At 40.7% G+C, this 11852-nt stretch overlaps 1 protein-coding gene across 1 annotated transcript; it reads left to right on the top strand.

Annotated features, from left to right (window-relative positions):
* The first annotated feature begins 4270 nt into the window (after positions 1-4270).
* dlx5a (distal-less homeobox 5a) lies at positions 4271-7682 on the top strand. The gene is made up of 3 exons (XM_067998570.1): positions 4271-4757; positions 5517-5701; positions 7031-7682. The coding sequence occupies exons 1-3, from the start codon at positions 4424-4426 to the stop codon at positions 7343-7345; spliced, it is 834 nt and encodes a 277-aa protein (XP_067854671.1). The 5' UTR covers positions 4271-4423; the 3' UTR covers positions 7346-7682.
* Positions 7683-11852: the final 4170 nt, after the last annotated feature.

Here is an 11852-nt window from a genome sequence, read left to right as displayed (position 1 = left end):
CCATTCAGCCCATCCTGTCTGTGCCGGCCGTTAAAGAGCCACCCAGCCTAATCCCACTTTTCAGCTCTTGGTCCGTAGCCTTGTAGGTTATGGCAATTCAAGTGCATATCCAAGCACTTTTTAAATGTGATGAGGCTTTCTGCCTCTATCACACTTTCAGGCAGTGAGTTCCAGACCCCCCACCCTCTGGGTGAAAAAAATGTTCCTCAACTCCCCTCTAATCGTTCTACCAATTACTTTAAATCTATGCCCCCTGGTTTTTGACCTCACTGCTAGGGGAAACAGGTCCTTCCTATCCACTTTAAGTAGGCCCGTTATAATTTTATATTCCTCAATTATCTCCCCTCAGCCTCCTCTGTTCCAAAGAAAACAACCCCAGCCTATCCAATCTTTCCTCATAGCTAAAATTCTCCAGTCCTGGCAACATCCTCATAAATCACCTTTGTACTCTCTCTGGTGCAATCACATTGTTCCAGTAATGTGGTGACCAGAACTGTACGCAGTACTCTAGCTGTGGCCTAGTGTTTTATACAGTTCTAGCATAACCTCCCTGTCTTTCTACCTTCAGGGATCTGTAGACATGCATTCCAAGGTCCCGCTGTTCCTCTACACTTCTCAGTCTCCTACCATGTATTGTGAATTCCCTTGCTTTGTTTGCCCTCCCCAAATGCATTACCTCACACTTCTCCGGATTGAATTTGCCACTTTTCTGCCCACCTGACCAGTCCATTGATATCTTCCTGCAGTCTACAGCTTTCCTCCTCACTATCAACCACACGGCCAACCTTAGTATCATCTGCAAACTTCTTGATCATGCCCCCTACATTTAAGTCTAAGCCATTGATATGTACTACAACAAGCAATGGACCTAGTACTGAGTCCTGCGGAACCCCATTGGAAACAGCCTTCCAGTCACATAAACACCGGTCGATCATTACCCTTTGCTTCCTGCCACTGAGCCAATTCTGAATCCAACTTGCCATTTTCCCTTGGATCCCATGGGCTTTTATTTTTCTGGCCAGTCTGCCATGTGGAACCTTGTCAAAAGCCTTGCTAAAATCCATGTACGCTGCATCAAATGCACTACCCTCATCGACCCTCCTTGTTACCTGCTCAAAAAATTCAATCAGGTTAGTCAGACACGACCTTCCCTTAACAAATCCACGCTGACTGTCTTTGATTAATCCATGCCTCTCTAAATGACGATTAATACTGTCCCTCAGAATTCTTTCCAATAATTTGCCCACCGCCGAGGTTAGACTGACTGGCCTGTAATTACTCGGTCTATCCCTTTCTCCTTTTTTAAACAAGGGTACAACGTTAGCAGTCCTCCAATCCTCTGGCACCACATCTGTAGCCAGGGACAATTGGAAAATGATGGTCAGAGCCTCCGCTGTTTCCTCCCTTGCTTCTCTTAACAGCCTTAGATACATTTCATCCAGGCCGGGTGATTTATCTACTTTCAAAGATGCTAAACCCCTTAATATTTCCTCTCTCACTATTTTTACCCCACTCAATATGTCACACTCCTCATCCTTAACTACAAATCTCTGCATTATCCCCCTCTTTTGTGAAGACAGAAGCAAAGTATTCATTAAGAACCATACCCACATCTTCCACCTCCACACACAGGTTACCTCTTTGGTCACTAATAGGCCCTACTCTTTCCTTAATTATCCTCTTGCTCTTAATGTATTTATAAAACATCTTTGGGTTTTCCTTGATTTTACTTGCCAATTTTTTTAATGCCCTCTCTTTGCTTTCCTAATTTTCTTTTTAATTTCACCCCTGCACTTTCTATACTCCTCTAGGCTTTCTGCAGTATTGAGCTCTCCGTATCTGACATAAGCATCCTTTTTTTGCCTTATCCTATCCTGTATGCTCTTTGACATCCAAGAGGCTCTAGATTTGGGAGTCCCACCCTTTTACTTTGTGGGAACATATTTGCTCTGAACCTTCACTGTCTCCTTCTTAAATACAGTCTTACTTCAACACCTCAAATCGTTATTTTTCTCAAATGGTGCAAGGCCGTGTCTGAGGGAGAGCAGAATAGGCGCCTCTCACCTTCTGTTCACTTTTTGTTTAAGTTACATAAATGCACAACTCCGGGCACCTTCGAGAATTTCCTAATCGGGCAAGTTGGAAAACCTCGAAAAAAGGCGCGGGATCAGGCAATGAAATGAATCTAAAATGTAATGCTACAGAACTTGCCTTTAAGTAGAACTGAAAACGTTTAAACCGCCACTTAAGAAATGTTTAAGGACATGTGTAGTTCTCATTGGTATACAAGTTAGAAATTACAGAAAGCTATAAGACATAAATTATTTCAAGTAAAAGCGATTTTTTTCCGGGGGTCTTTGAAACATAAATATCACTTACTGTGCGATTACAGAGCCCCATTAATCGCCAGTGAAGCTCAGGTTCCAGTTTAGCGATGGTATCCTGTTACTTGGGCACAGACCACATTGCGTTTTAATTTAATAGTGTTTTAAATGGCTGTTAAAATAGTTTATAGCTTTTCTGAAAATCTGTGATTGAGTTGAAGAACTTTATGCTGCTTTACATATCTTAACTTCGCGACCTGATGCGGTTGGTGGATCCTGGTGTTTTGACATTAAATATTAATTAATACTAAGCAATAAGATCGCGGGCTGGTTATAGACCAGTGCGATTCCTTTTTGACTCTAAATTATGCTGTAGACATGAAGCAAATTTAATTTAAATGGAGTGTCAAAATCCCAATTATTGAAACAATTTTGGTGTACTCTAAAAGCCCGGGTATTTCCATATATGCCTTATGAAAGATTATATATTTTAAATGCTATCACTTTGGAAAAGACTTGTTCGAATTAGTCTATAAAATGTGTTGTATTAAAAATGATCGTTAGGTGGCGCTCTAATCCACACTGTTGCTTCAAAAACCTGGACAATTCTGTTACGACTCGCTGTATTCAAATGCAAGGAAGCATTTATTTTGTTTTTGTAAATTTGTTCCAACAGATTTTAAATAAGCAAGTGTCCAATTCGATTTTTGTTTTCATTGTTAGAAAGCGCGAGTCATTTGTCGTGCGTGTTTGTTTATATACATGTGTGCCACAGTTTATTTTTGTTGGGAGTTTTGTAACTACATATATTAAGCCAACATCAGTCGCTGTCTTTTAAAAGGAGACACATTCCTTTCGTGTGCGCGGTTCCAACTAACATTAAACATTTGCTATTGTTTCTTGTTTCATATCAGTGAACTCCGTTGATGTAGGTAACACTCAGTCTCCGATATAAAGTAACAAGAGGTGATGGATTCTATATTATAAAATGTCGAATTGTGGGAATTCATTCTTACTAACCCTTTAAATATAATACAAAATTCCAGAACGAAAGTTTTATTTCAAAAATCTAATTTTATATGTTTGTATTATACTTTGGGCTATATGAGATTAGCAATAGTGTTAAAAGTGATCATATAAAGCGTATAAACCAGGTCCCTGCTGTTAACGCACGATAATATCACACTGGTACATTTGGGCAGTTGTAAACATTTTGACTGATGTCTTTCAAACAAAAAGTAGTTACACTTTCTACAGAACGGTAGTTTAGTAAAACACAGAAACTAAAAATCGTTTAATAGTGTAAATGCAGGGTTTCCGGGGGATATTTGCATTTATAGTGTGTTCACTTTTTATTCAGTTAACTGTTTAAATTAGTAATAGGCAGTCTGGAATTCAAAGTGCATGTACCATGTAAATTGTAACATTACACTACCCTGTATGGAAACCAGTCATGGATTATAATTCAGGACACGGAAACTCTCGGGCTGCTTAGAAACTAAAAACTCTTCCATTGTGTCGCTCAAAGCAACACATTCCGATTTAAAAGAAACTATTGTCATGGTTTTAATCGGAGGTCGGACGCTAAAAAACAGGAACCTCGAGATTCTGCGATTGTCAATTTATATTTGCAAATGTTCACTGACAACTAGTATGGCAGAGACTTAAGATCTGGTAATCAGGGGAAGCGTTAATGTTAACTGATGGCGGTGAAAGCTGCTGTTGTTATTAGAAATTGAACTATGATGCTGTTTACCAACAGTCGCTGTACAATATCCCCGTGCTTTTGTATTTGAGTCATATGTTGTTTTGTGTTTAAGCACTTTGTTTAGGCGTCGTGTTAAACGAGTTGAGCGAGTTAGGGTGTTACTGATGGCTGGTTGCTCCATCCAATGGAACAGATCCACCCAGTGCGTAATAGCGCAATTAGAGACTTAACCAAGACTTTGCTGCGCCCCAGCCACAGTCTGCCCGGCTCCTTCCAGCACACACAGCCATGTCTGCATAGATTCCTCCAACACACACACCACACACACACACACGTTCGCACGCAACGACCCACCGACCGACCGCCGTCACATCCTCCAGCTCCCCGGGCCATGACAGGAGTATTCGATCGCAAGGTTCCCAACATCCGGACAGATATCCAGGGCACTTTCCAGCACAGCATGCACCATCCGTCGCAGGAATCGCCGACTCTCCCCGAGTCCACGGCCACGGATACGGGTTACTACAGCTCGGGCGGCTCCCACCACGGCTATTGTTCGCCTTCGTCCTACGGCAAAGTTCTGAACCCCTACCAGTACCAGTACCACGGAGTCAACGGGTCCGCCGCCAATTTCCCCGCCAAAGCTTACCACGAATACAGTTACCCCGGCCATTACCACCAATACGGGGCGTACAGCAGGGCTCCGCCAACATGCACCCAGCCAGGTAAGGAGCCATTTTCAACAACTTCCCCAGTAATTTCCCTTGCACCTTGTGTCTGTAGTGGAGCCACAAAAATGCCTCCCCCTACCATCCACCTTCAGAAACACTTGAGTTTCGATCGCCCCTTTTTAGAGGGTTGCGAGCTCGGCGGGACCGGAATCCCATTAGACAAACTTTGTAACATTGTCTGCGATTCGAAGCGAGATTGTTTAAATCCTGTCGGATGTTTTGTAAAGGTTAGAAGTAAGAACGTCAACCAGCAGACCTGTCGAAATTCGTAGCGTTGGAAAGAAAGAGAAATGTGGAAATTTATAAAACAAAAATAAATAAGTCACCCTTTCCCATTTCCAGCCCCGTGCTGTTTTGCCGCTTCATATCCAGCGAAGTGAAAGCGTCGGTTTTTCCATCAAATGGTGGAGTTGGGATTTTTTTGTCGGCGGTAAATTCTCGCAGTGAGAATTATTTTTAACAAAATATGGATGGAAAACAAAATTACAACGTGGGGCTGTAATGGAAGGAGTTACCGACTGGTACATATTTAGTAGGAAACATCTTTCGCTTGGAGTTTCACCCCCGGTTACTGGCGGTGAGATCCGCGTTCATCGATCCCGCCCCGAGCCCCGTTGCAAAACGCGCTACTTTTTTTTCGGGACATTCTCCCCACTTTATTTTCCCACCAATGTGAAATTTATTGTTGAATGTGACGGAAGAGTGCGTTTCGTTCGGATTTTGAAAACTAAAGTGCCTATTTTTGGATTTCAGAAAAAGAACTTGCTGAGCCCGAGGTCAGGATGGTAAACGGGAAACCGAAAAAAGTTCGCAAGCCGCGGACCATCTACTCCAGTTTCCAGCTCGCAGCTTTACAGAGGCGCTTCCAAAAAACCCAGTACCTGGCACTGCCAGAGAGAGCCGAGCTGGCGGCATCGTTGGGACTCACTCAGACCCAGGTAAGAGCAGCGATGCCCGGGTCAAACACACCGGGGGGTGGTTGGGGCTCCAGTATTGCATCCAGGGAACGCCACCGAAAACCGCGCCGATTCAGGGGCACATAGACCATCGGATCCAGGAGAGATCGGCGCAGTTCGAGCGGGATTAGCGCCCAAATCGTCACCGCGGATTGTACAGTCTGACAGAAAGTGTGTCGTATCGGCGAGAATAACACTGAACAAGTGTCTGGTCGGATCTGGGCAACTTCAATGGCACAAATCGATGGCAAACTGTAACACAAAGCAGACTCACATTCAACAATTGATCTGGGATTGCTTCGCTATCCGCGCCTTATTTAATACCGCAGACACATAAATACAACAAATTTAAATATATATAATTAGTAATACTGTCTACAATCTGCGCGGCTCGGCGTTGAGTTTCTCCCTTTCATTCTGATTTGAGCCCTTGAGTTTGCAACGGCTTCCCCGCCTCCGTTCATGTGATTTGGGCTTGACAATTCCCTACTGTACTTCCAGCTAGACTGAAGATCGGAAACTGTTTTAGTTTTATTTATATTAAATATAATTTTATTTTCCATTTTTAATTGACTGTTAGTTTCAGCGATGGGCGGGTGTGGTTTGGCGATCTTACTACGATTTTTGAGCGTAATGTTTCATTTTTAAAAAAAGTTAACCTCCGCCTAACACAAAGTCAAATATTTAAAGGTTTCCTCATGAAATGTTTCTCTCTTAAAAATAAAAAGTCGCCGTGTGGTTTAGAGGCTGCTAGGGGCTGCTTCAACAATGCAAACATCGGGAAGTTACAGTGTATTTAACTAGGGCACTTTAACTATAATAATCTATAATTTCTGCTATTAGTCGTCCCGGTCTTTTGCTTATTTTAACTATTAATATTATTTCAAATAAAAATCGCTGTCATGGATTCAGCCCGAGTGCCCGAGGTTAGTTGGACCTAGAACAAAACTGCCTCAATTCTGGCGAGTACAGACCGGGTGGTTTTAACTCCAAACGAAGCAATCGAGTAACTTAGAGGGGGAAGAAACGGAGGTGGTTGTAAGTACACTGATAACGTAGATTGATTTCAATGTCTTGCGATGAAAACCATAAATAGAGATTTTTCTTCGGCATTTTGTTACAATGTGAATCGACTAATAAAAGTATAGTAGGTCGTGTGGATGGGGCATTTACAATTAGACGCAGTATAGCCTATACAGCACCGCAGGAACAACGTAGATCGAACGGTTATAGTCACACTTGTGTTTTGTTTTATTTATTGATGTAATATAGTTATTCTACAAATTGATGGATTGCCATTTGTTTTGGCAGGTTAAAATATGGTTCCAGAACCGAAGATCGAAGATTAAGAAAATCATAAAGAATGGGGAGATCCCTCCAGAACACAGCCCCAGTTCCAGTGACCCCATGGCCTGCAATTCTCCTCAGTCCCCTGCTGTTTGGGAGAGTCACAGCTCCTCAAGGGTTATCCACGCTCATCAAACCCCCAGCCACAACCCATCCACCGCAGGCTATCTGGAAAACGCCAACTCCTGGTATTCCAATCCCAGTTCCATTAATTCCCACCTGCAATCTGCAAACTCACTACATCATCCACTAGCTCTGGGATCCGGGACTATTTATTAATCTGAAACACATTCCAAAGTGGACTGATTAGGACCGACAAGCAGTGGAGATATGCAATGAAATGCACGTTTTGTTCAGTCGGAATCAAGAGAAGCCAGACTATCTGACTCTATACACTCCGTGCATGTAACTTTCTACATTTCAAAAAGAAAAATGGGCCATTTTCCAATGGACGACAGGACGAACTTGGACACTGTCAAAGGTGCCTTTCACTTATAGGCTACGTCCTCCAACCTTACTGGACTTTTCAGTAACATATATCACTGTACATACGTGTAGATAGTGGAATTAAACTGTATATTCTGTTTAAATAAAATTATTGACACTTCGGACAAAATTATTGTTGGAATTTTATTTGACATAATTTGTGCGGTCAATGTTTTGGACAGCAAACTGGTTGTTGTAATGATCAGATTATTAACTATAAAATATTGTGTTCAGGTATCATTGCTATAGCAGCTCAAGCGACGGACCAAGGATATTTATTAAGTTACTGGGAAACCACCAGTTCCAGTTTTATTTTTGTTATGCATTAGCTACAATTTTTAGGAAAAATAAAATGTTCCTTTCACTTTTATGGTATTATACACTCAGCATTCATAATATTTATTAAAATACCCAGACTTCGAGACAAGGGATTCTGGGACTTTTTTTGTACTTGGTTCCTGTATTTACGGCAGGGAACGAAAATAGTTACTGTGACAAGTTCCACAAGTTCCATTTTAGCTGATATTTTTGAAAATAGACTTATTTCATTACTCGCTTGTTTTGACCGGTCTAAAAAGTACGAAATAATGTGAATGATCAAATCGAGTACTGATTTAACGTTTTGTGCTTCTTTCCGAACTATCCTGCTAGGTATGTTAGGATTTATAGAGAAATGCGGAAAGCACAATGCGGAAAGCACACTACAGGAGTCTAAACATATATAAAAGAAACGCATGAGTGTGCTATTAGAATAAGAAAATAAAAATAAAATTAATTAAAACGCGCCAGCCTTACACATCATCTGCAACCGAATGCTAATTTAACAATGCAGATTTATATATTTAAAATTAAGATTTTTTTCAAGCTGAGCGTGCACGTTTGAAAACCTTTTATCGCTTTAGTCAGAGATACAGACACATTCTGGAGATGCATTACCGTACAACGGGAAATAACGAGAGCAGTGTATAAAGGAAATGAGCCCCATTCCTATTGTAACGCGTTAGATGCGTGTTTTATGATGAATCATTAACCAGCGAGGTGTAGTATTACAGTCATTTCGTGGGAGTATCACTTATTTTCTAAACAGATTTCAAGTCCATCAGCAATTAGATGCATATTTCAGTTGCACTCTTTAAAAATAGGAAGCCCTAAGCAGAAAAGATAGAGTTGTTGCTCCTTTTTCGTCTTAATGTAATCACAAATAATATACTTCACGGTCTTAATTCCACTCAGGGGTTTTATTTGTTCACACGATTGTACCGAACGTGGTATATTTTGGCAGAAATTAATAACAATTATCTCTGGAACCATTTTCAATAATAAACTGATCTCGAACTACCACGAGGTTGTGTATAAATGTGTCACCGGTCCTGTAAAAAACACATCATTTATTAGTGACAGTGCTGTGACCTACTTGTCTATTAGAGATATAATCAAAGGCATTAAAATAGTCAATCTTCCATTTAAAATGCTAGGTTTCTTAAAATAAATTTTATTAAAATGGAATTTGAAGTTTGCTAAATGTATGTTTTATTCTTCGTGCGTATAATCATCAGCTCCTTTTATGTTTATTAAACGGTGCGCTCAAATTATGCGAATATTGCGACTGACTGTGAATGAAGAATGTTGCAGATTATTATTAAATCAGTATAGTAACAGTATACGGCACAATGATGACTGGGGTAAGTGGAAATTTATGTCTTAACGTTGATCCCCGCTGACTTTATTTACTTACCAGACCTACATGTTAACTACATTTAACAGCGGAGCAGATTCAAATAATGAGACCGAACATATTTCTTGCACACGGAAAGCGGTGGCTACTTACTGTTAATAATAACAGCTGAGCTAGGCGAACGAATACGCTTCGGTAAAGATGCAAATACCGTATGAGTTTAAGAAATGATCCATTGCTGATCAACACGCAGCGGGGGACATCTCAGTGAGATCTTTGTGATACTGCGCGACTGGTCAATGTATGTTTAAATTTTATTTTTTTTGTGGTTAGAAAATGGCGCATCCTCAATCGAACATCGAGTGAGTAGTCATTAAATGTGATCACACGGATGTATAGCATAACAGCACTAATAGACCTGGTCGAATCTGGGGAGGTGCATGGAAAATATAAATTTGCTGTAACGGGACCTACATTTATTAGATATATATTTGAATTCCCGCAGTAAACGTAGTGTCGGCATTAAAGTACTCGGGGCGTCTATGTACAGAACGTGGCATTAATTCTAACTGACTTTACATTTGTAGGCTTGCATTTTCATGGCGGTAGTGAAAAGTAGATGCAATCGTTGAACTAAAAAATACCAATCATTAGACCGGACTGGGATCTGACTGAATTTAGATTATCACCAGACATATATTTTCTAATTTAATTAGTCAGAGGTTCCACTATCTCAATGAACAGGGAACGTGGTAATAAACGAAGGGTGTAAATTCAGTTTGTAGATGCAAGTATCGATCTAGAGTGCTGTTCTGTGAGGCGATAGAGGAAAAGTTTGAAAAGGCGTCCTTCGTGCCTTAGGGCATTTGAGTATTTTAGGTGGGACAGAGGATGGGCTCTTGGTTGCTGGATTTGTTTGATGTGGAGATGCCGGTGATGGACTGGGGTTGACAATTGTAAACAATTTTACAACACCAAGTTATAGTCCAGCAATTTTATTTTAAATTCACAAGCTTTCGGAGATTTTCTCCTTCCTCAGGCAAATGTTTATTAAATCAGTATAGTAACAGATTTGTTTGGGAGTTAGGTTGTATTCGTGTTTCTGGTAGCTGGGCTCTCCTGGAGTCTGGCTCGCAGACTTCCCGCAGACTTTCTTTCTCTTTGTGTTGCCCACAATTAGCAGCTTTGAGTGGCAGAGAGGAGCCGAGCGGCGGCAGTTGAGATCACAGAGAGCCGCATTCCTGTGGGTGCAGACCGGCTCCAGAGCTGCGCCACTCCCGGCCACTGCCCACCTCAACTAACACACATATACATTCTACAGAAAAAAAATCTAAAAATAATAAATGTAACTACATTCGCGGGCGCAAAAAAGTCACACACTCTTACATACATACACTCACATACATACATATAGGCACACATACAGAGGGCCACATATATACGTACGCATGTAAATCCCAAAGCCCAATGTATATCTAGACACACATACGTGCATACATGTACAGATACGCACACGCATGCACCTGTACACGCAAGAGAGACATAGGGACACAGGGCACGCACATAAGATCGGGAACTTGCAGGACAACGTATGGTGCGCTAAAAACGTCCTTTATAATCATTTATGAACGTTTTAGATATAATTGTTTTTTAAAGTTTAAAATAAGTGCAACAATTGAAAATTAAACTTATTCATTAAGAATTTATATTAGATTGTTTGAGTTAATTTTAATTGGAGTGGGGAAAATTAGGTACGGTTACATGGAACTTACACTTTTCATAAATAACTCCTCATATTAAAAAAACACGGTTATGATACAGGATTTAAAATCCAGTCGAAATGCACATCTAAAATGGTAAAGTATTCAGGCAAGCGTAATGGAGTGAAGTGATGTAGAAACATGAGTCTCGCCTGTGGAGTCTTTAGTTCGAGATTATTTACTCTAACTTTTGTGTCCTTCTGAAATCACTGGGATTTGGGATCGAATTAGCTCATGTTTTATTGCTACGGCGTGGCCGAGGGAAAATGAGTAAAATACAACTTGTTGACGTTATTCTATCCATCTGGCAATCGAAGCATTAAAAGCTGTCACATCAGAACCCCTTTTAATTGTTAAGGAGCATGTCTAACGCAAAGCCTGGTTTGCTGTAATTTGATACAACAGGTAACAGCAGTATTTAAAGCCAGTTCTATGTGTCTGTAAGATTTAAGTATTTAAGAATTACGGCATTTTGCACATTGCAAGAAACACAGCTCCGTCTAGTTACTTTCGCCGTGCATAATGCAGCCACAATCCGCCCAAAGCCAAAGTTAGTATCTTAATTGTTTTAGGGGGAAAACACACATGCGTTTACGAATGATTTATGTCTCCTTTCAAACACGCTACACAACATGGATAGAATAACTGTCTAAAGTATTATCTGTATTGCAAACTGAACTGTGTGGAGACCAGCAAATCATATGTTGGAGAAGTAAGCCTTATCCACACGAGTTTTTAAATCAAGTTTCTCTTTAAAACCGCATCATATAACCATAAGTGCTTTTTGATTTAAATAACAGTTGAACCTGGTTGATAACGTCTGAAACTAATAAAAGGATATCGGTGTGTACATGTAGGTCGTTCG

The sequence above is a fragment of the Heptranchias perlo genome, chromosome 2 (genome assembly GCF_035084215.1).
Source record: "Heptranchias perlo isolate sHepPer1 chromosome 2, sHepPer1.hap1, whole genome shotgun sequence".
NCBI lineage: Eukaryota > Metazoa > Chordata > Chondrichthyes > Hexanchiformes > Hexanchidae > Heptranchias > Heptranchias perlo.
This window is presented reverse-complemented; position numbering and strand designations above follow the sequence as displayed.

What these genes read in the sequence shown, in the direction of transcription:
- dlx5a (XM_067998570.1), top strand. Translation starts at nt 4,424, where the DNA reads ATGACAGGAGTATTCGATCGCAAGGTTCCCAACATCCGGACAGATATC. An exon ending in GCCAACATGCACCCAGCCAG is followed by an intron (nt 4,758 to 5,516) that starts GTAAGGAGCCAT and finishes TTTGGATTTCAG; the next exon opens with AAAAAGAACTTGCTGAGCCC. An exon ending in TGGGACTCACTCAGACCCAG is followed by an intron (nt 5,702 to 7,030) that starts GTAAGAGCAGCG and finishes TTGTTTTGGCAG; the next exon opens with GTTAAAATATGGTTCCAGAA.